This window comes from Mytilus californianus, unplaced genomic scaffold, assembly GCF_021869535.1.
Source record: "Mytilus californianus isolate M0D057914Y unplaced genomic scaffold, xbMytCali1.0.p SCAF_13, whole genome shotgun sequence".
In the NCBI taxonomy this organism is placed as follows: domain Eukaryota; kingdom Metazoa; phylum Mollusca; class Bivalvia; order Mytilida; family Mytilidae; genus Mytilus; species Mytilus californianus.
The window spans coordinates 15,666,122-15,687,764 of NW_026262615.1; the positions used below are offsets into that span (position 1 = coordinate 15,666,122).

The 21,643-nt window shown below is 31.8% G+C and overlaps 1 protein-coding gene across 1 annotated transcript; it reads left to right on the forward strand.

Annotated features, from left to right (window-relative positions):
- Nucleotides 1-10,434: 10,434 nt before the first annotated feature.
- Nucleotides 10,435-21,404, forward strand: LOC127723251 (perlucin-like protein). Its single transcript, XM_052229811.1, has 5 exons — nt 10,435-10,520; nt 13,652-13,755; nt 17,074-17,164; nt 17,847-18,054; nt 20,923-21,404. Exons 1-5 carry the CDS (start codon nt 10,490-10,492, stop codon nt 20,945-20,947), a joined length of 459 nt encoding a protein of 152 aa, XP_052085771.1. The 5' UTR covers nt 10,435-10,489; the 3' UTR covers nt 20,948-21,404.
- The last annotated feature ends 239 nt before the right edge of the window (nt 21,405-21,643 follow it).

The following is a 21,643-nucleotide window of genomic DNA, read 5'->3' on the forward strand; positions in this document are numbered from 1 at the left end:
CAAAAGTCTTCTGCTTTTGATTAAATTACGGGGCCAATATTAAACCAAATTTGGCCTCAATCAATATTAGGGTATCTGTTATGATTTAAATCTATTTTTATATGATTTCCAAAACCAAAGTAGAATCAAGTTAGCGACACAGGCTCTTGAGAGCCGCTAGTTTTGTTCACATTCATAAATTACCAATAGAAAAGACACAGAAGGTAGATGTTACTTTCATGATTTCACTTTTTTTGTCAATTGACTTAAAAATTGTCCTCGGCCGCAACTACATTGAGGCAAATGCCTCATGTTGAAAATTTTAAAAGCGGGAGGTTTGGCATGCCACAAAACCAGGTTCAATCCACCATTATTTTTCTTAAAATGTCCTGTACCAAGTCAGGAAAATGGCCATTGTTACATTATAGTTCGTTTCTGTGTGTGTTACATTTTAATGTTGTGTTTTTGTTGTGTCGTTGTTCTCCTCTTATATTTGATGCGTTTCCCTCAGTTTTAGTTTGTAACCCGGATTTGTTTTTATCTCTATCGATTTATGAGTTTCGAACAGCGGTATACTACTGTTGCCTTTATTAAAAAAAAATAATAAGTTGAAACAAAAGCCTTTCTTCATATCAACATGTTTTGACGGTGAGTGTCTTGCAAGAAGCAATTTCTGTTCACTTCCTGTTTTTTCCGTGATCCATGTCTCTCCTTTATTTAAGTTTTTGGTGTTGTCTATTATTTGTTGTTATATGTCAAACTGTTCCCATGTTCCCAGATCTGGTATAAAAAAGAAAAGAAAAAGACAAGCACCAGTCCACAAAACTGAAGATTTTAAAAGGAGCACACACCCCAACAAAAATAGGTGAACTTGAATGTTCCACAAAAGTCGGCAGTTCATGCTTTACTTGTGACACATCTGAGAGTTAATCGTTTGGTCAACCAAAAGGGATAATAGCGGAAAAGTAAGAATATCCCTTTTACAAGATCACACCTACCAGAAATAAAAATAGACGACATTGTATTTACAAAAGTGACAACCACTGGTCAGGAGTGAACACATGTAAAGGAAAAGGCGCAACGGCAGAGGTGTATGCAGGTCAAGTTGCTACACATTGTGGGTTTAATAAAAAGAGGCAGTAATACTGTTCAAAGAACCGTACGATAACCTTGAAGGGGATTTCGGCGGAAACAGGGCTCCTAAGAATGTTGGAACTCACAGATATCACACCTCAACCTTTTGGCATTACACAAATAACCTCTGTATCGTGACACACATAAAAAGGAAATAAATATTCAATATTTTGCAGTAGTTATGGTGTCCGTAAGGAGTGGAAACCATATTCAAAATATATAACAGTAAGATTAAGAAAGTATCTAACTGTTATCTAAACAAGATCCTGTTTTAGAAGCAACCTGGCAGTTACCTCAATAATGGCTTCAAATTATGTTTTGAGAAGAACCTTGCAGTATTACAATAAACCACATTTTATTAATAGTGTTTCAGGAACAAACAAAATTAGTTTAGTCAAAAAAGGGGTTCTAACCTCTGTTGGCACAATTACTAAAATATAGCTTATAATAACAATAGAAATATAATTCGAAGACTTGTAGCTATACATGTACGTGCAGTTATATTTGAAAATTAAATACGGAAATTGAACAGTTTGTATAAGTTGTATTTAATATTTTGTGTTTATTGATTTATTATTGTTGATTTTATTTATTTCATTTAATACTATTTTCGTGACTTTTGTAACGTTACGCTCATGTAAATTGTAATTATTGAAGCTGAACCCTTCAGATTTTGATCTTTGGCTCAAAGCAGTTATTTCAAGTTAAATTTAGGGAACAATAACTAAAACGTTCGAAAGAAATCATTTAATTTTAACGTATTTTGTCACTTATGCTTTAATTTTTATAATTATTGTTTCGATAAAAGTTGTCTTGAAGTTACTCTTCTTAATAAGTTTTTGGATGGAGAGTTGTCTCATTGGCTCTCATACCAAATCTTCTTATATCTAATTATAGAAATATGTCGGTTAAAATTATAAATTTAGCAAGACTTAAGCCGCTATTGTAAAAGGTATAAAAAATTAGTAACATCTTTTAAACCCAGACAGAATAGAGTTATAAAGAACTCTAATCACTCTGAATATTGGTATTTTTGAATAGTTAATCACTAATATTTTATTCACAAAACACTCTTGCGTTTCTGCGAAAAATAAATCATGTGAGACGTTTGTAAATAAAAGGAAAAGTAAATCGTAAAGCCGTTTACTCGCGCACGTCAATTATGACACGATATTTTTTTTCATTATGACCTGTCCATGGATACTGACAATATCAGCGGGTACACATCAAAGGAAAAAAGTACCAATTTCCCATAAAATATATTTACTGTACTAAATGAACTGTTCATTATACCATAATTGGTTTTAACTGATTGGTCGAAATTCGGTCATGTCAGTTGCCAAGATTTACTTTTCCAAGTAATTGGAATTGTTTCGATATTTTGTATATGTGTAGTTATTCATCCCCTGGCTCTCTACAATATTTTGAAAGATGAAGATATCAATAAATTATAACATTTCTGTGGTATCTGGTCTAAGTGATACAATAGCAAGCTGGGCCAGGATCCCAGGACAAAGTTAAAGTTATACTTAAACTCTTTAGGAAATTACAGATGAGGTCAAATGAAAAAATACCCCCCCCCCCAAAAAAAAAAAAAAAAACAACAACAGAAAACATACAGCATCGGTAATAGAAGGCACTTAACAATCGATATAACTTAAGATCTACACAAACCTCTACAAAAAGCACTTGTTGATGTAAATAAAAGATTCAAATGAAATTCCTCGTGTGAGTTTCTGATTTGAATTGAACTTCAGTGAATATATGATAATTTCATTACTGATTTCAGACAGCCCATCATCATCAGAAGGTCCATTAGAGGTTACTGGTATTACTGAACAATCAACACCAATATTGTTGGCGAATCACTAATAACAGTTTTGTTCCGATGCATAAAAAGTTGCAAATAAAAAAATAAAAGTCGTAGATTAATTACCAGTCATAAAGAAAGAGACGTGCAATGACCTTGCAAAAATTGCCTATAAAATAAGAACTGGTGAGAAACGTCAACTATAATAAAAGTAAGAGGCATACCCCATAGTCTTGGAAACACACTTTAACGCAAGGGGGATGTTTGAAATGTGGGCACCATAAATTGTATCAGATGATACATGTACATTATGATTACACAGATTTTAAAAAAACAGGCGATCTACGTTGTTTCTGCTTTGACTAAAAATAAAATAATACAATTTTAACTTATTAAAATATTCATTATTTTTAGCACTTGCAGGTGCGTTTTTCCCGTTGAAGTCTTAAAACAAGTAGGATATACATAGGCTTTGCGTTAGTTTATAGTCTAACTTAAGTATTTTATTTTTGTTTTGTTTTATTTGTAAAAAGAATATGTATTTTCTATCATTCATTCGTACATATAAAATCGCAAGAAGAAAATTTGATGATTATGCTCCTCGCAAAGTTTTAGCAATATAATGTGACTTAAATCAAATTAGACTTATCTCCAAAATTTCAAATCATGAATTAATGAAAATTTAGTCAGATATGTTGTATTCTGCAATATGAAATTGGTGTTTATTTCTGCACATGTTTTTAATCAATATACATGTATGTGATCCTATAAGATTTTATTTTGTATTTCCTTTGAACAAAATGGTTTTTTTTAGTCGCGTAGCACTACTCTTAGTAAATTTTATGATAAGCAAGCTAACAGCTGGCACTTATGGTAGAAGCATCGAATTGGAATAAAGAACGATAACTCTCTCTATATGACCCATCTGAAAAGTTTCGTCACTCTTGTACGATTATTTTATTTTAATGGTTGCCAGATTCTCGTATTAATCGCGCACATGAAAAAACGGGACAGAACGCAACAAATTAGATGTTAAATACGACATGAATTTTTGTTTGTTTACAAAAACAAGAATAAACAAATTTTGGTAACTTGTGTAGTTTATTTAAATTTTATTGTACCACAGAAATAACCGAAGTTTGGACCAACAAGTTACCTTTAACCTATCTTACGTAATTTTTATCGTCTGCTTCATCTTTCCTTTGTCAGTGACAGCGAAAGCAAATTTCCAAAATAATTACAGGTACTTCATTTAAGTCATAAAATCATATTGAATGATCACATTTATAGTGTAAAAGTTCCGTCCATCCATGGGAACACAGAAAAACCCTCTGCAGGCAATAATTTTTGGGAGAAACGTAGGTCATATGCAGAGGTAATAAAATCCGGTGTTCTGGTTGACCATGACTTCTATTATTCATCTGATACAGAATTCCCCATATCAAGTAACAGTAATAATAACGTTGATTATACTGTCGTAGGTGATCACGGTTATTCCTGTAGCTCACAGACAAATGCAGGTGAAATTCCCAATAACATTTCTTTTCAGCAGCAGTCTCCAACTTCACAGAAGCTTTCAAAAGTTAACAAAACAAAAAAATAAAATTCAAATTTACAGTCTGCGAATTCTGTACTTCCTTTGGCAAACTTAGATTCGCTGCCTTCAACAAATCGTGTCATTAATAATGACACATATTTAACTTATACAGTCCCAGGAGATGGAAACTGTTTTTTTTTTCACTCTCTATGTTTAATCATAAATGGAGACTTGAGTCTGAGTGATACATATAGGTATTTTGTATGCTCCCATATTGTCCAAAATTGGATTTTATGGGAAGATAAGAGTTATGATAACCCATGCTAATACCATGACTTTTGATAGGTATATACAGAGCATGTTACTTGGAAGTATGTGGGCTACATCCAATGAAATTCAAGCTGCTGCCACATTATTTGGATGCAATATAAATAACGGTTCCTGCAGTCGCCTGTATATTTTATGCGTCAGTTTAAATCTGATCAAAACATTTTCACTCCACCGGATATGGATATACTTTTGTCAGGTGCACTTTTCAACCCTTTAAAGAAATCAACACATATGACTATATCAACTTCACCACTACAAATTAAAGTTTATGAACAAAAGAAAAGTACCAACAAAAAAGCAAAAACTTGAAAAGAAAGTGTACCACAAAAAAATCAGCTACAAAACCAAAAAGCAAGAAACTACATAAAACTTACTCTGAATTAGTACATGCAATTGATGTAGAATAACCACAAACAGGAGATGATCATGAATACATTGATACTGCTAAGCAGTGTTCTCCCCACAAACTTCAAATAGCATCCCAGAAAATAGCAAAATCTTTAGATCATCAAATTAACAAATCTATTTATGGTTCCTTAGGCTTAGATGAAAATGAAAAATCTGATCAAAAAAATATTCTAAATAGGCTCACTGTAAATTCAAACTCTTCTTTTAACAATCAGTATGATCCTCTTGCTGATCAAATATATATGAGATGCAGGAAACTGGGAATACAATATGAACACCCAGCTAATTTAGAAAGTAAAACTAATTTAACAAACAGAAAGCGTCGTTTGCAATACTAAATTAAAAAACAGCTACAATTTTAAAATATTGATGAAAAAGAAATTCCAAATCCTCCACCTCTTCATGAAATTTTGTCAATTTATATAATATACAACTACATCAGTTCAATATTATGTCGAGACTATTTTATACTTGCATATAAGGTTAGAATATGCGAAAAATACACTGGCTACCAACCAATCAAAATCCAGCATTCTTATATAAGGTGTAATTATTATAAATATGACTTTTTGTATACTGTATCAATTTTCTCCATAACGGCCAAATGGAAAAATATAGACGGCGGGAAAAAATTGTTCTACTAAAGGGAACAAGTCTTGTGTAGTATTGGTTGACGATTCATGCCCGTCGTACAACGTACTGTCCTCATCTATTTAAATTTCCATTTCTTAACGTTGTATTTACAGCCTGATCGGGTCCGCCCTGACAGTTAGCACGTGTCTGCGGGGTTGCCAGGATAATGGTGTCAGTGACTGACGACATCCTTGAAATCTGACAACTAGCTTCAACTTTGGTAACAATTAACGTCTACCACTTCGGAAAATATGTTGTCATATGAAACAATAATCAAGGAAATAATTGAGTTAGTAAATTATTAAGCTTGAACTGATCCTTTCTTGTTTGTCGAATTATAAAGAGGAAAAATACGATTGGAATACAAATTACCACAAAACATACTCCTATTACAGTTGCAACGTCATTAATACTCAACATAGTCAGGACGTTATTGGCGAGACAAAGCAAGAGAAAAACTCGTCAGAAGAGTATTAAGAGAGGGAAACAGACGTTGTTCAAAATGCTGTAACTACATAAGATGATACTAGCACAAAGATAAACAGTTTAGGACATATATCGTGAGGGTACCCAAATTGCACCTATTTTGACAGTTTTGTCACCTACGTTTTTTGATGATCCAGACTAAAGTTTCCATTTTGTGTTTATTTTGTAGACGTATCCTTATTTACTATATAGTTACACCAATTTAATTTTGAATCCATACTGAATCATAGAAAAATGAGCTTGAGCCGACCGCCAAACGATCTATGAAACTGTAATGAGGAGTAACCAAATTGAATCCATGCTTAAATTCATATTCACAAAAAATCGAATAACTGATGTTTTGTTTCATCTTTTCAAATATTTAGAACAATTTGACATTAGTCCATGCTTACTATTCATTCTTTCAGAAATGGATGCTTGTAATATATTTCATTTGCTCGTTTTTAAAAGATGACTTTTTGTGAAAGTCGCATGGCGACGTTTCCGTATATTTTACTTTTTCCAGTGAATGCGTCATCTGTTGATATATACTGTGAACGTTTTGTGTATATTGAATATATTTACCTATAATGAAAGACGTGTATAATGTAAAATCATACAATTACCAATTTAGTCTCAAAGAAAACTTGCAAAATTTCCGCAGCTATTTTAGTTGAATAGGTGCAATTTGGGTACTCGGTGCAATTTGGGTACTGTGACGTTACATAAAAATGTGTGAATCAAATTCACGAAACTATGAATCACATATTCCAGATTGAAATGGGCTAACAATAATACAAAAAGAACAAACCACTCAGATCATCCTGGTTTTGCGTTTGAATTCCCTGTATTTAAATGAGATATTGACACGATAGGAACATCCCTAATTAGAATTTGACAGCAAAGGTTTTAAAAACAAATCTAAAATATAATAACATACATGTATATTCAAGAAATCTGAAATGACGGTCTAGATGAGGGTTCCTCGATTTCGATATCCTTTAAATTGTAAGGGCATTTTTCTTTGTCTTTAAAATTTCGATTATTCTGTAAAATTCTCATGACAAAAATACCGAATCAAATTCAAAACGGAAAGTCCCTATAAATCAAATGGCAAAACCACAAGCTCTAACACATCAAACGAACAGTTAACAACTGTCATATTCCTGACTTGGTACAGGCATTTTCTGATGTAGAAAACGGTTGATTAAACCTGGTTTTATAGCTAACTAAAACCTCACACTTGTATGACAGTAAATGAGTTTACTAGTATAATAGTTTTCTGTAAAAGATGATTTATATATTCTGTATGTCTTTTATGTCTGTAATCAGTATTTTGATACTAAATTCTTTTATTTTCGACAGTTATTCTGTATTCTTTAGAAACCGTTTCTCTTCATTCTTTTTTTTCTGGTTAATTTTCTCTAATCATTATTTATTTTGGCTATTATAGATTCTTAATTCGGTAAACCCATCGTCAAAAATGCCGTAGGAAGAGTGACATTAGATTAAAACTGCGTGTGACGTCGCGGTCATAGATTTTTAAAAGAAAATGGATGCAGTTCAGGAATACACGGACGTAAATTTCACATAGAGATATATTGATGATGTTCTTTCCATTAACGCTCAGGGAAAAAGATTAGCAGGGGCCCAGTAGCCAATGCTACTGAAATTTGGGTTGGGTCCCTAAAACTTTCATGTTAATACCCATAGTGCTTATCCTAATTTTCATATTGTGGAAGGTTGGGCTCCTAGTTGGGAAATGTTAGCAATTATTTGTCAGTAAGAATGTAGTATTTAGAAGTGAACAGTGTTATATTCTATAGTAACACAGAACATTCAATAAATTAATATCAGTGCATTTATGTTTGTCCTCTACTAGAAATATGGATAATGATAACTGTTCTTTAGTCGTAGTGGACTATAGGTTTGTACTCCGTCCGTCTGTCTGTACAGTCGTCAGGCTGGCAAGTCCGTTTTCCACCCTTTTTCTTCGTGCTATAAGATATTGATTTGATGTTTGGTATAATTTATATAATTTTTTTTAATCTGACCAGTTGCAGATCAAGTTCGAATTTTGTACCGGTCTAGCTATTTTTTGCACAGTTAATAACCTTGGACTTCCAAAATTCATGCAAGTTATAAGTTTTTTTTCGCACTTTCTTTTTGTTATGCTTACAGATATTGTTTTGATATTTGGTAAACAAGTTACAGATCAAGTTTGAATTTTGTTCGGTTCGTAAGATGATTTGGCAGAGATATGGTCCTCTGACTTAGAAAACTCACGCAAATAATCAGTTTTTTCGGAATACAGAGTTCAGATTGAATTAAAAAATGAATGTGCTGTAAACTTGTTCTTTTTAGTTTGCTGCCTTGCCTCCATTTTTTTCTTTCAAAATGAGATTCAGGTTCTTTTTATAGACGTTTTTTCATCAGAATTGCTTATCTCATTTTTACAACAACTTAATTATAAGCTGATTTGATGTTTTCTTCATGCGGTGCATTGCTTACTTCATGTAAAAACTGTGTTTTGGAGTACAGTATGGGTACATGGAAAAGACATTTTTTTTTTGGATTAAACTAGCATATTCTCTTTCTTCTAGTTCAGTAATGAGGAATAAATTGTTACTATAGAGCCCAACCAACTATCAATTGTATAAAAAAAACACAAATAACCTGTATTATCACAAACAGCTTGAACATTGATGGAATGGACCCCTTTTCTATTGACATAAGCATATTTATTTCCACCGGGTGGTGATTGGATTTTTATATGCGTGCCATCAATTGCCACCAGGAAACTATGCTACCTCGTAAAACCCCTCTTTGTTTCTGTTTTTCTTCTCGCCAGTGGAAGGCCATTTTATGTCATTGCTAGGAATGTTGCTGAAAACATCTCTGACTGCCCTAGACACACTAGATATATGGTATCCTATTGTATCACCAACAGCTTTCTTTTGGCTATCAGTTGCGAAATACCTCAAAGCCAACTGAACTTGGATTACTGCAGGTACAGCATACGACCTTAATGTTGGTCTGCATAAGTCTGGCTAAATAGGTTTTTTTTATGTATTCCACACACTCTTTCGTAAAACCTAAATCCATCTCTTAACTCCCTGTCATCATACTCTAAATCTAAATGGCGATAAACTCTTTGCTTGTCGTGTAGTCTGCCAACATTTTAAATTAACCTTGCAGCCATTTTTGTTTTTATTCAATGGACAAACAGTTAGCCGGTTGATTTTAGTTGGCTAAATTTATCCAGTGGATAATGATGTTTAACCAATGGATACATTTTGAGCAATAATAATTAACCAGTGGCTAAAACTTAACCACTGCATAACCTGTTTATCCACCGGATAAATTTACCCAACGCTTTGAGAAACTCAGTCCAGGAGTCCTAAAAATTCCTTGCATTATCCAGTTGTTTATATTTTACTAATTTCTCACATCCAATATGAGAACCTTGTTTGTGTGTGTATGCAAAAAGTAATTATTCAGAGTAAATTTTCCTTCAATAAATTACATCTGATAAAACCCGAAATCAGAAACTAAAACTTTAACATAGCACACGAGATATTTAAAAAAAAAGATCACCTGAAATCAAAATTTATATGCCAGTTTTCAGTATACCATTTAACCTCAGGAACATGTTTTATAATAATGTATATATTTGTTCATCTTATTCTAAAAAAAAAAGCTTTGAAAATATCTACTACTTAATATTCTTTTTTGTCAATTCCGTAATTGACCTTGTACGATGTTGTAATTACAGATGCATTTTTGAGTTGTTTCTATTCCGAGGGCATAACTTACCAGAATATGATGTTTAGTCTTGACATCTGCTGAAAAGTCTGAACAATAAATTATTATGTCGTGTTCAGTCTTTCAATCTTTTGGCAGTCGTTTCGGTAAATTCAGTACTGTTCAGACAATTGCTTGCAGTCATGTCAGTATTGTTTAGTAGTTTTTCAGACAATTAAGTACCATAAATATCCAAAATATTTAAAATATCTTACAAAGTTCATATTTCTATTATCTTTTCACAAATATTATCTCATGTAATACTTCGATTTGCGCTATCAGTCAAAGGTTTACAAGAACGTGTCTATATAAGCATGATAAGAAATATAAATGTGAAGAAGCACGCATCATGATCATATATTCATATTTCTAAGGCATTGTATCAAGACATGTTGTATTACATTTTGATATGTTTATTTGGTATGTCACGTTGTTTTACTTATCTAATTTGATAGATTATGTTTAATTTTTACAGTAAGCACAATTAATTATATGTTTACCATGCTACTAAATGCAATATATGATACCTTAATGTTTCTTATAGAGGAATTATTGATCATCGAAATGAATCATTTAACAGTCGGGTTTTTTTTAAACATAGATTATTTCCGGCTTTAAGTTAATCATGTTAATATTTAAGTAGAAAAAACATAGCGACAAAAGAGAACATAACACAGCGGCATATTTTACAAAATATATAATATCCGTCAATACAGGTGGTTAATTAGTTTATATTATCGCACATTAAGATGCCGAAGGTCTGTGGTTCTCTAAGGTGTTACGACTTCTTCATTAAATTAGAAACTGACTACTATGATTTAGTCAAGAGTGTTGATAGTGGAGTTCAAACACCAACAATCAATATATCAATCACTAATAAAGACATTTTAGATATAACATTTCTTTACTTTTATATTATTTAAATAAGACTAATAAACTGTCATTTTTATTACAGAATTTAACTTTATTAAGCCTTTCACCACGGTCAAATATCTGATATAAAATAGACCAGAATGTGAAACTTCCGGCTAAATATTCCATTTGTTTTTTCGTTCTCACATATGTATTGGTAGGCAATCTAAAGACCCGATTTACAATATTTCAATATCTTTGAAACTAAAAACGGTTGATTATAACTATCGAACAGCTGCAATGGAGATTATTTTCATTTTTATTTTCAATTCTTAACAGATTAAACATATTCTTAACCGAGCCTTCGAATGATCTATAAAGTTTTTATCGTGAGCGATCTAAATATATAAGCATAATAATTATGTATCCATGTAATAAAATTACATGACAACGTCATATCAAGCCTTTAATGTAGATCGGGGGTATCTCGCCGTCTGGAATTGTAAAATAGCAGAACACTATAGGTCTACATCCTTTATTGAAATATACAAATTTTGTGGTATGATTCAATTTTATTCAACTTTGTCATACTACTGGGAAATAACTTAAATAGCGCTGCGTTTATGAAAGAATGTGTATGGAGTTTACCTATTTTAATTTGGTAGCATGAACAAGAGTCTAGTGACCCAAATTTGTCCTTTTATTTTCTGAAAACAAGATTTTAAGAATTATCTATCCATGTTTTTTTTTAAGTTCTATTGTTTAGTATTCTTTTTATCCTATATGGTTTTCCTTGTTTATTTTTTTTTTAAATCTGACAATATTGCGCAACCAGTTTGACGAAATAAAACCGAAATATCCAGACTCCTAATTGCCAATGTTTTATCTATTAGCGTTTGTGTAAGTTTATGTACATGCTGCGTAGATAAACACATGACATTATCTTGTTTGGCCCTGTAACGACATGAATTTACACTGAAAAGGATTGAACGTTGTTGAAATAATTGCAGTTTTCATCTAAAATCAATATTCTTGAAACATAGAATAGAAAAAAATATATTTTTTATTGTTTGGGTAGATTATAAATATTACAAATAAATAATCCTTATTTTATATCGGAACACTACAAAGTTGAAAAAGTCAAAACCTGAAATAGTTTTGAAATTTGATAATTAAACATTAGATGTGCCTTGTCCATTTTTTTCTATTGAAAGTATTGACGAAATTTCAATTATGTCAAAGGTAGTTCGAGTGTCTTTTACCATCTTGGATAGTGAAAAAAAGCAAAAAAACAAAAGACTCAGATCTTTTTAGAGAGACATGCATTCATTTATAATTCTTTTCATTTAAATAAAGACAATTATTTGGTATGATTTACGACTGATTTGACTAATAAAGAACTTTTTTTTTTTGGTTGATATAATTTTTCCACAACTTAATAATAGTGGTAAAACATAGGAACATCTATTTTGTTGAAGGAATGTACAGTAAATTAACCTTTTTTGTTCTGTAACAAGAAAACAATTTCAGTGACCCCTTGATATTCTTTTATTTTCTGTTAGCACATAATAAGAGCTATTTTCTAAAAACAAGGTTTTTAAATTCTAATTTGTTATTCTGTTCACAATCGGTGATTTAATGAACATTATATTATGAAGTCATCTCCAGTCTTTCAGTAAATTTCAGACTTATCCACAGCAATAAATTTAGTACTTTTCAAACTATTAAACATAGCATGTACATATCTGAATTGACTGCAAGCGAATCGTCTGACCAGTACTTAATATACCGCATAAAAGTCGACTTAATAATTTATTGTTTACTCTTTTAAACACTGTTCAGATCGAATGACCGTTTTCTATCAGAGTTTGTTTACTTGGGTGCATATACTGAAACTTGTAAAAAAACGAGACTCTACGAAAGTCATCAATTTCAATAGACGTGTAAATGTGCTAATTTATAGTTATCTATGAAAAATATTTTGTGTTTTATTTTCAGGACTCTGATTATCTCTTTTTCCCCCGATTTTGTCAAAGGTGTCGTTCTACAACAATAACTTATTGTTTTATTGAAAAAGAATAACAAAAATACCGAAATCTCAAGGTAATTTCAAAACAGGGAAGTCCATAAAAGCTGACAAAAAAATCGAACGTTATCAATCAAGGGAACGAGTGGAAAACAACTGTCATATTCCTCACTTGGTACAGGAATGTCCCGTAGAAAATGGTGGGTAAAACCTAGTTTTATAGCTAACTTAATCTCCCTCTTGTATGTCAGTTATTTATAGTTCCTTTATATAGACAAAATTGGTTGAACAACCCTAGTAGACATAATAGTGAATGTTAAAATAATTGGGAATCAGCAGCAAAAATTGTGTAAACACGTTTTCTTAATAAATAGAAGTTTGTGCACTATGCACTTGTTCGGGTAATCCAGGGTTATATTATGGGACAGGCTTTCAAATGAGTTTTGTCGCACCGATAAGAATTTAAATCTTTGATAAAAAGTAAATTATAGGTTAAAAAACAACGTCAAGATTAGAACCAAAGTAATATTCATTCGTATTTCATATAGAAAATTAGTTGTTGGAAAGAATTATCAACAAATTTTTGAATACAACCGTAGATGCTGGCTCTTCACTTTTAAATTTTACTTTTATATACAACTAAGAAGATAAACAATATTGACTTTAATTGTAGCGGGTTTCCAGAATGTTGTTTGCCAGTGTAAAAGTGGCTGGATTCATCACAGTACATCATGTTACTACTTCAGCGATAATTCGAAAAACTGGGATACTTCTTCTGTAGGTTAATTATTTAAAACAAACTTATACACTCGAAATAATAAATACTACTTAAAACACGAATGCAACAATAGCAATTTTACTGCACATTTTATCAACTAGTATGTCTCTTCAGTGATGCCAAAATGTTTAAAAATTAAAAAAAAAATACCAATTTTGAAAAGCTGGTTCAACCAAATGTCTAACTTAAATGTAAATATTCAATCATTATCTTGAGGGTAATTAAGTCTCCCAAACGAAGTTTGGAAAGACTTATTGGTTTTGCTCAGTTTGCTTCTTATTATTTCTATGGCACCCTCAACGAAGTTTGGGTGACATATTGTTATTCTACGTTTCTTTTTTTTTCTTACTATTATGGCACCCTCAACGGAGTTGGGTGACATATTGTTATTATACGTTTTTTTTTTCTTATTATCATTTTTCTTTTTCTTCCACGATTTTTGTCCAGCTTATATCTTGGAACTGTGTGAACCAATGGTTATGGAACTATACCATAATGTTAACCAGCATGTGCAGATTTGCAATCGGGATATGGCATCACCAAGATGGCTGCCGTTGCCATGGAAACTGATAAAATGTGAAAAAAATGCAAATTCTAAATCTTTCATTATAAGACCTAACTGGATGAAACTTTATGGAAAGGTTGCCTGGTATCCCTACATGTGCATGCAATATTAGGAAGTTCCAAAATGGCCGCCATTGTCATGGAAACAGGGCGAAAGTTTAACATTGACCCTATGAGAAAAAACATTGAAGATGCATTTTCTGGAAGAATATTAGATCAAACCTTATAAAACTTAATGGAAATGTAACATGGCATGTCCCAAAGTGGCACCTGTTTATGGAATTTTGGGAATTTTACCCGTTACCATGGAAATAACAAAAAATGTTAAAATTTCAAAATGCTCCAAAATTGATGAAACTTTACAAAAATGTTAATGCAGATGCACTCTTTGACTTTGGAATTTTCAAAATGGCTGCCGCTCACCTGGCAATGGGGGAAGGGTGCCATCCGTTATTGCTAGCAATTACAAATCTAGTTATTTTTTTTCTTCCACTTTTTTTGTCCAGCTTATATCTCGGAATTTTGTAAACCAATGTTAATGGAACTATACAATAATGTTAACCAGCATATGCAGATTTGCAATCGGGGTATGGCATTTTCAAAATGGCCACCGTTACCATGGAAACAGCAAAAATGTTCAAAAAATCAATATGCTCCAAAGTTAATGAAACTTTACAATAATGTTAATTGGCATGTGTAGATCCCCTGTTTGACTTTGGAATTTTCAAAATGGCTGCCGTTACCCTGGCAATTGGGGAACGAGGGTGCCATCCGTTATTGCTAGCAATTACAAATCTAGTTATTATTATTCTTCTTCTTCTTCCTTTTTCGCCGCTTTTAAATTTGAACTTGTCCGCACTTGTTCTCTAAAACCGCTTGGCTGATTAACTTAGGGTTCCACAATATGCTAGACTAGCATGTCTAGTGGTGCAATCAGGGTTTTGTGCAATTGGGTTTATAAAGGGGTACTTTGAGGGACAAAAAGAAAGAAGGGTTTTACTAGAGAACCCTATGGGATTTTATTTTTTTTTTTTAATTTTCAAATGTTTATAAGTTGAAAACCGTTTGTGATAGACACAATTTTTTTAATTGAAAATGTTCTAAATGATAAAGCACATTAAATGAAATACAAGGTTAGTCCCCATTTAAGAACGTTCTAATATATTGTAAGTGGTCGAGATACCCCCCCCCCCCCCCTAAACCATATATATTCTGGTTTGTCATGCTAAGATGGTTTGAATATACAGGGTTAGTCACCAAGGGTCATCCCGACTACCTGCCATTTGAGAAAATTCTATTATGTTGTAAATGGTCGAGATCCCCAGCCCTAAACCATATAAATTCTGATAAAGCACATCAAATGAAATACAGGGTTACTCCCCAGGGGTCACCCCCACCTCTGCCATTCAAGAAAGTTCTAATATCTGATAAGTGGTCAAGATCCGCACCCCTAAACCATATATATTCTGGTTTGTCATGCAAAGGTGGTTTGAATGATATACAGGGTTAGTCCCCAGGGGGTCAACCCGACCCCCTGCCATTTTAGAATGTTCTATTATCTTGTAAATGGTCGATATCCCCACCCCTAAACCATATATAGTGTGGTTTGTCATGTCCAGATGATTTGAATGATATACAGGGTTAGTCCGCAGGCATCACTAATGCATATAACTTTACTGGACCAAACCAATTTTTACTGGACTTTGCCCAATGTCCGGCGACCCTAGGAATTACGAATTATTGGAGCTTCGTTTGGGAGACTTCGTAACAGCATCCTGTTACATTCCTTTCTTGTTAACTTGTTTGACTTGTGTTAAGAAAAAAATGTTTTTCTAGTTGAGATGCTTAATGATTCTATAGATTCATAGAAACGTAACAATAGTATTACTTTACATTACAATAGTGTGCGCAAACGTCCGGGAAACAATAACATAACAAAACATCGACTCATATTCACTACATTCTGGGGCCTCAAAATAAAAAAGATATTAACTTTTGTAGATGATAAATAATCAATACAAATAAAGTTCTATAAAAAGATCAAATTGAAAGTTTTTGCAAAATATCACATTACGTTAACTGTCCTCCACAAAAGCCACTTAACAGTTCTTCATTCATCAGTAACTATAGTTCTTAAGGATATAACTTCACAATCGGTCGCGTGGTAACTAATCCTCTTGAAGTTTGACTTTTACTGCACGAATAACACCAGCATCTCCTTTGATAACGTCTTCTATTATTCCTAATCTCCATAAAAGTCGTGGTGATTCACTTTCAGCTGAACTACATTATCGATGTTAACTAGTCTATTATTTTTTCCGTTTTGAAGAGTGATCTAATAAAAAGTATATTTCTCTCAAATAGTTTGTTTGCAGTGATTGTATCAAGTTCTTGAATATTTACGTTGTGCATGTTGTGTATGTCGTTGTGCATCTCTGTCGTCGAAATAATCCTTTTTTCCAATATCTTGAAGATTATTCAGTTTAATATTTTCATACTTAAAAGTCTTAAAGTATATAATATTGTTTTCATTAGTTTTATTTGGTGATAGATGTCTTATACAAATATTTAGACTCAAATACCTAATTGGGTTCCAATAATTGACATTTTAACTTGTCATACATTACATCGTAAAAGAGTTTTTTTTTTGTCAATATCGTTGCTATCACTCCTCAGTATTATCATGATTAATGAATTAAATATAATAATTAGTATTACATGTATTGCAATCATTATTTTCGTATATTTTACAGGCTTCTTGTCAGGCACATCATGCAGAACTTGCTGTCGTAGAGACATTGGACGAAAATGCGTTCATATATTCTATCATGACTAAACTGGGAGGTGGGAAACATCATACTTTGTACTTTACATAGCTACAATGAAACAATTACAAAGCTGCAATGAAACTATTAAATAGCTACAATAAAACAATATCCTTTAATTATGAAAAAAGTATTAACAAAAATACCGAACTCTAAAGTATATTCAAAGAGGGTTAACTGCATTAAACATACGCCCTCTGCATTTTTTTCAAACATATTTTTTTGCACATGAACGTCAACGAAAATTAACATATCGCAGTGTTTTTGTTGTCCTTAATTTCTTTGGGAAGACATAAAACAGAATATCAAAAGTCAATGATATTTTTTAATTAATCATTTATGGTTTACTATTGAAAAGTAAATAAAGACAAATCATTTCCATATGTGCATATAAACAGTTTTGAAATAAATGCAGCGTGAATTAATATTTTGTAGTTAAATATTAGCAATTACGCGGACTAGAGTCATATTAGGATTCTTTTATATATAGTATTTATAGAATTATAATCGAAAAATTTCATGTGGTATAATTACTAATATAGTCAAGCCCGTATATAACCAAAAGAGTACCCGTATGGTCGGACAATATGAATTGACCCACATGGTCAATACTCAAATGGTCCGGAACATATCAAATGCATTAAATACAAATTTAATGAATTAAAACCATAAACAGAATTTCAATATTTACTGCTGTACAGGATATTTTTGGTTGGATGGAACAGATGAATTTTCTGAAGGACAATGGGAATGGGCTTCAACTGGTGATGCTTTAGATTATTCAAACTGGTATCCAGGAGAACCTAATAATGATGGCGGAGAAGACTGCCTGGTGACAGGCGGAGGCTACAAAACATTCTGGAATGATGCCCATTGCAGCGATCATAACAAATACATTTGTGAAAAAGAGTAAGTAAATGTATATTTGTTTTCATTCTAAATTTAAATAGATGTTTAAGTTCTTTAGTTGCCTTTAGATTAAACCGATGTTATTAAGGGGATATAACTACCAACCCATAATATCTAATATCACTCTCGATTCCAAAAAAATGTTGCGCAAAGATTTATTCTAAGTGAAGGTTAACGTATTTTCGAATTCATTTGTCTGCATACCATTTTTTTTTAATTTTCATTCGGATATATGTAAGGTCTTCATGATCTTACAAATACTGTTAATTCTCAATTGTTTCTATTATTTTATTTTTTTCGGAAATTGCGACTGGATCTTTTGCAAAATAAAAAAAAGACTTCCGTTATAAATTTTGATAGCAATTATTTGCAACATTTTCTGAAATAGCAATAAATTATATCACATAATTGTCAAATTATCAAAATAATAAAAAAAAGCAAAAAATTTCTGAACTTACAGAATTCTTTACAAAGAAAAGGAAAACAAAACATTTCAAATAAAATTCTTTGTTTAGTAAATCAAGCTTTTAAACATTTTTTTAGGTCTTTCCACTTTTTCCGTGGAAAGACCTATTGGTTTTATTCTGATTATTATCTTGTATTGTTGCTGTGTATATTGGTTTCGCAAGCTGTCGCGTAGATTTTTGGCATATTATATCGAACAGTTATTGCGCTTTTGAAACTGACCCTGTTTAACTGTTTACACTTTTTATTGTAAGAGTTATATCCCAAATACACTGTTTTTCTTGTGTGCGCGTCTACTTCGCAACCATAAAAGATGACGAGAAAATTTTTTCACCAATTTACGTGTTTTATCCTTATGATCTTAAGAACAATGTTGAGAGAAGCGGTCCGGAGACTCCATATGACAGTTATTTCCCATTCTGTATTTAAAATAATTGTAATGTAATTGTAACTGGTAAACCATTAGTGATAGAGACCTAGGGTCTTTTAATGAGGTCTTTGGTCCACCAAAAAGAAAATTAGGTCAAGGTCAAGGTTAGGTTCTAAATTTTGATTTTGGCTTAAAATTGCTCTTTTCAGAAACCATATAAGATATCGAGAAAATACTTTTACTAAACTGTTTTTTGCGACATGTCGTAACATACATATGTTGGTTAAAAGGGTTCATGGACATTTGATGGGAGTTTCCTCCCCTCTAATACTCAAAATTAGCTTTAATGGGATAAAACTAACTTCCCTTATATAGTGGAGACTACGAATCATTTGATATAAGGTCCTTGCATTATGACCATGAAATTAAGTTCAAGGTTAAAGGTACAATTGACGTTCTAGATTTTGACCTTTGCTATAAATGCATATTTATACATGATTAAGCCATGGGATCTTTTGCATTTGGTTAGTAGACATATGACCTTGCAAATGTCAACCAAAAGTGACCTTTTTTCAGAACGTAAGTAGCAACTTATCTCCCTTATTGAAAGCATATATATATTTAGAATCAGCGTAAAGTGACTTTGATTCAATCGTAAGTGGCTTATTATCTCCTTTAATTGACGAAAAAAAAATGACTTGAACATTGTATTTTCAAAATCTGTTTGTGGTAAGCTATCAAAATCATTTAAAGACCTGACATACTTTTTTTATCCAAATTTTCATATCTCTAGTGAATTTGGACGGACAGACCTTCAATTGGTTTTTAATATTGTTATTACAATTCTTCTCGGAAAACATGGACCAAGTTCTTGTGAGCGCTACTTCACTGAAACTACGTGTCTAATTGACATCAAACTTTTCACCCACCAGGATTTACATATATTCCATCTAGTTATAACAACGCTGTGCAGCTACCTCCCAAGAATTTTCACAGAGAAAGCAATTTTCAATGCCGTAAAAATCGCTTTCAAGCTCCGTAAATATCAGTGAAATCCTACATTAAAATGTCTCCTGCTAGATTAAAATACAAATCTGTGTTCCAAACTGCTGCTGAAATATGAACATTGTATGAAAATAGTCGATAAACGTGTTTTAAGAGTACACAAGATAAAATAAATCAAAAACATGCTCTGCCCGTGAACTCCGATCAACACATCAATTACCTACAGTGACAAAAGAAATACGTTAAGTGTTATTCCGTCGATATACATGTTGTCTGTTCAACATCTCCACCTTAAAAGATAAAAATTTTCGCTCATATAAACAAGCCTCGTGACGTCACAATCTGGGGCGAGAGACGCGCTCGGGACCTAAAATAGAATAAAAACTTTTCAATCTAAATATAGAAACTTAACTTAATCAATGATGTGGACCCTTATATGAAAATGTGAACTTGGGACCCGCCCCTCTTTTTATTTAGGGGAAACATTTGACCTGTTTCGTTCTTTTACTCGCGTTTATATTTCTTCTTGTAATGTGAACAACAATTGACTGGTAGACGTTAAGACATTCATTGAACAAATAAAACAAACAAACAAAGAAATCAATCATGTTTCGAAAGGGGAAAGACCGTTTATAATTGCTTTTTTAAAGCAATTGATTTATATTTCAATTGATTTATATTTATAATCTGTTTTCTTTCGGTTTTTGTGTAAAGATTATCTGTAACCGTTTTACAGTTTATGAATGTAACAATAGTTTAGTTTAAAATCATAAGCATTATACAAAATCATTTTTATGTTAATGAAATTTTAAATATAAATACCAGAGAATACTCACATTTATTGTTAGCAATTTCATAATCCTTATCTGTTCATATACATATGTAAAATTAATCTTTAAATCTAATATGAATTTATTTTCGTAAAATGCTATATGTTGAAGATAGCTTATAAAAGTAGAAAGTATTATACCAGTGTTGATTTTTTAAAATTTATTTAATTTATCACATTTTGTTCATGTCTTTTTCAGGTTGGAGGATCCAGTCGTTGGATAGCATTTTTTTATAAAAATATTTCAAAGATATAATAAATGACCATTTCGTCAGTTTTTGCAGTGTTAACATAATTTATATACCTAGAGATAAAGGCCGCTGTTCAGTAGTCATCAATCGATATATCAGCTTTACTTGGAACTAAAGATTATAGAATGCTTGGACGTTGAAACACAAAACATATGAGAAGAATTCGACAGCTCATACTGAAACATTCAATGATAAATGATATGTAATTATGTTCTAAGAGTGATATCAAAGGATATTTAACACTTGCATGAGTGATTATGATTAGGAATAAACAATGCAATGTGATTCAATATTTATATCATGCAGGCGCCAAAGAAAATTAAATTATGATGTGTTTTATTAAAGAATTGATGATACAAACTAACTGTTTACTTACATGACTAAGTAGTCAGAATGGTTATTTATACTTTTTATATCACTTACTCTGAATACAACACCACTTTTAACAGTATTCATTATTTTCAAATATAATAAATCATTGAGATACACAAAAGTCTATTTGCCAATTGAAGATTTGGTTTTGTTATTCCAAAGATTGATTTCCTGACACCGGCCAAAATAGGATGTCGTCCATAAATAGCCTGATTACTTGAAAATAATATATAAGCAATTTTACTATTTCAAAAGAAAAACAAAATGTTTCAAACGTGTTTACATAAACAAAAAATT

Coding starts and splice junctions, on each gene's coding strand:
- LOC127723251 (XM_052229811.1), top strand. CDS start 10,490: ATGTTGTATTACATTTTGATATGTTTATTTG. Junction 10,521..13,651: donor CATTTTGATATGTTTATTTG/GTATGTCACGTT, acceptor CTTTAATTGTAG/CGGGTTTCCAGAATGTTGTT. Junction 18,055..20,922: donor AAATACATTTGTGAAAAAGA/GTAAGTAAATGT, acceptor TGTCTTTTTCAG/GTTGGAGGATCCAGTCGTTG.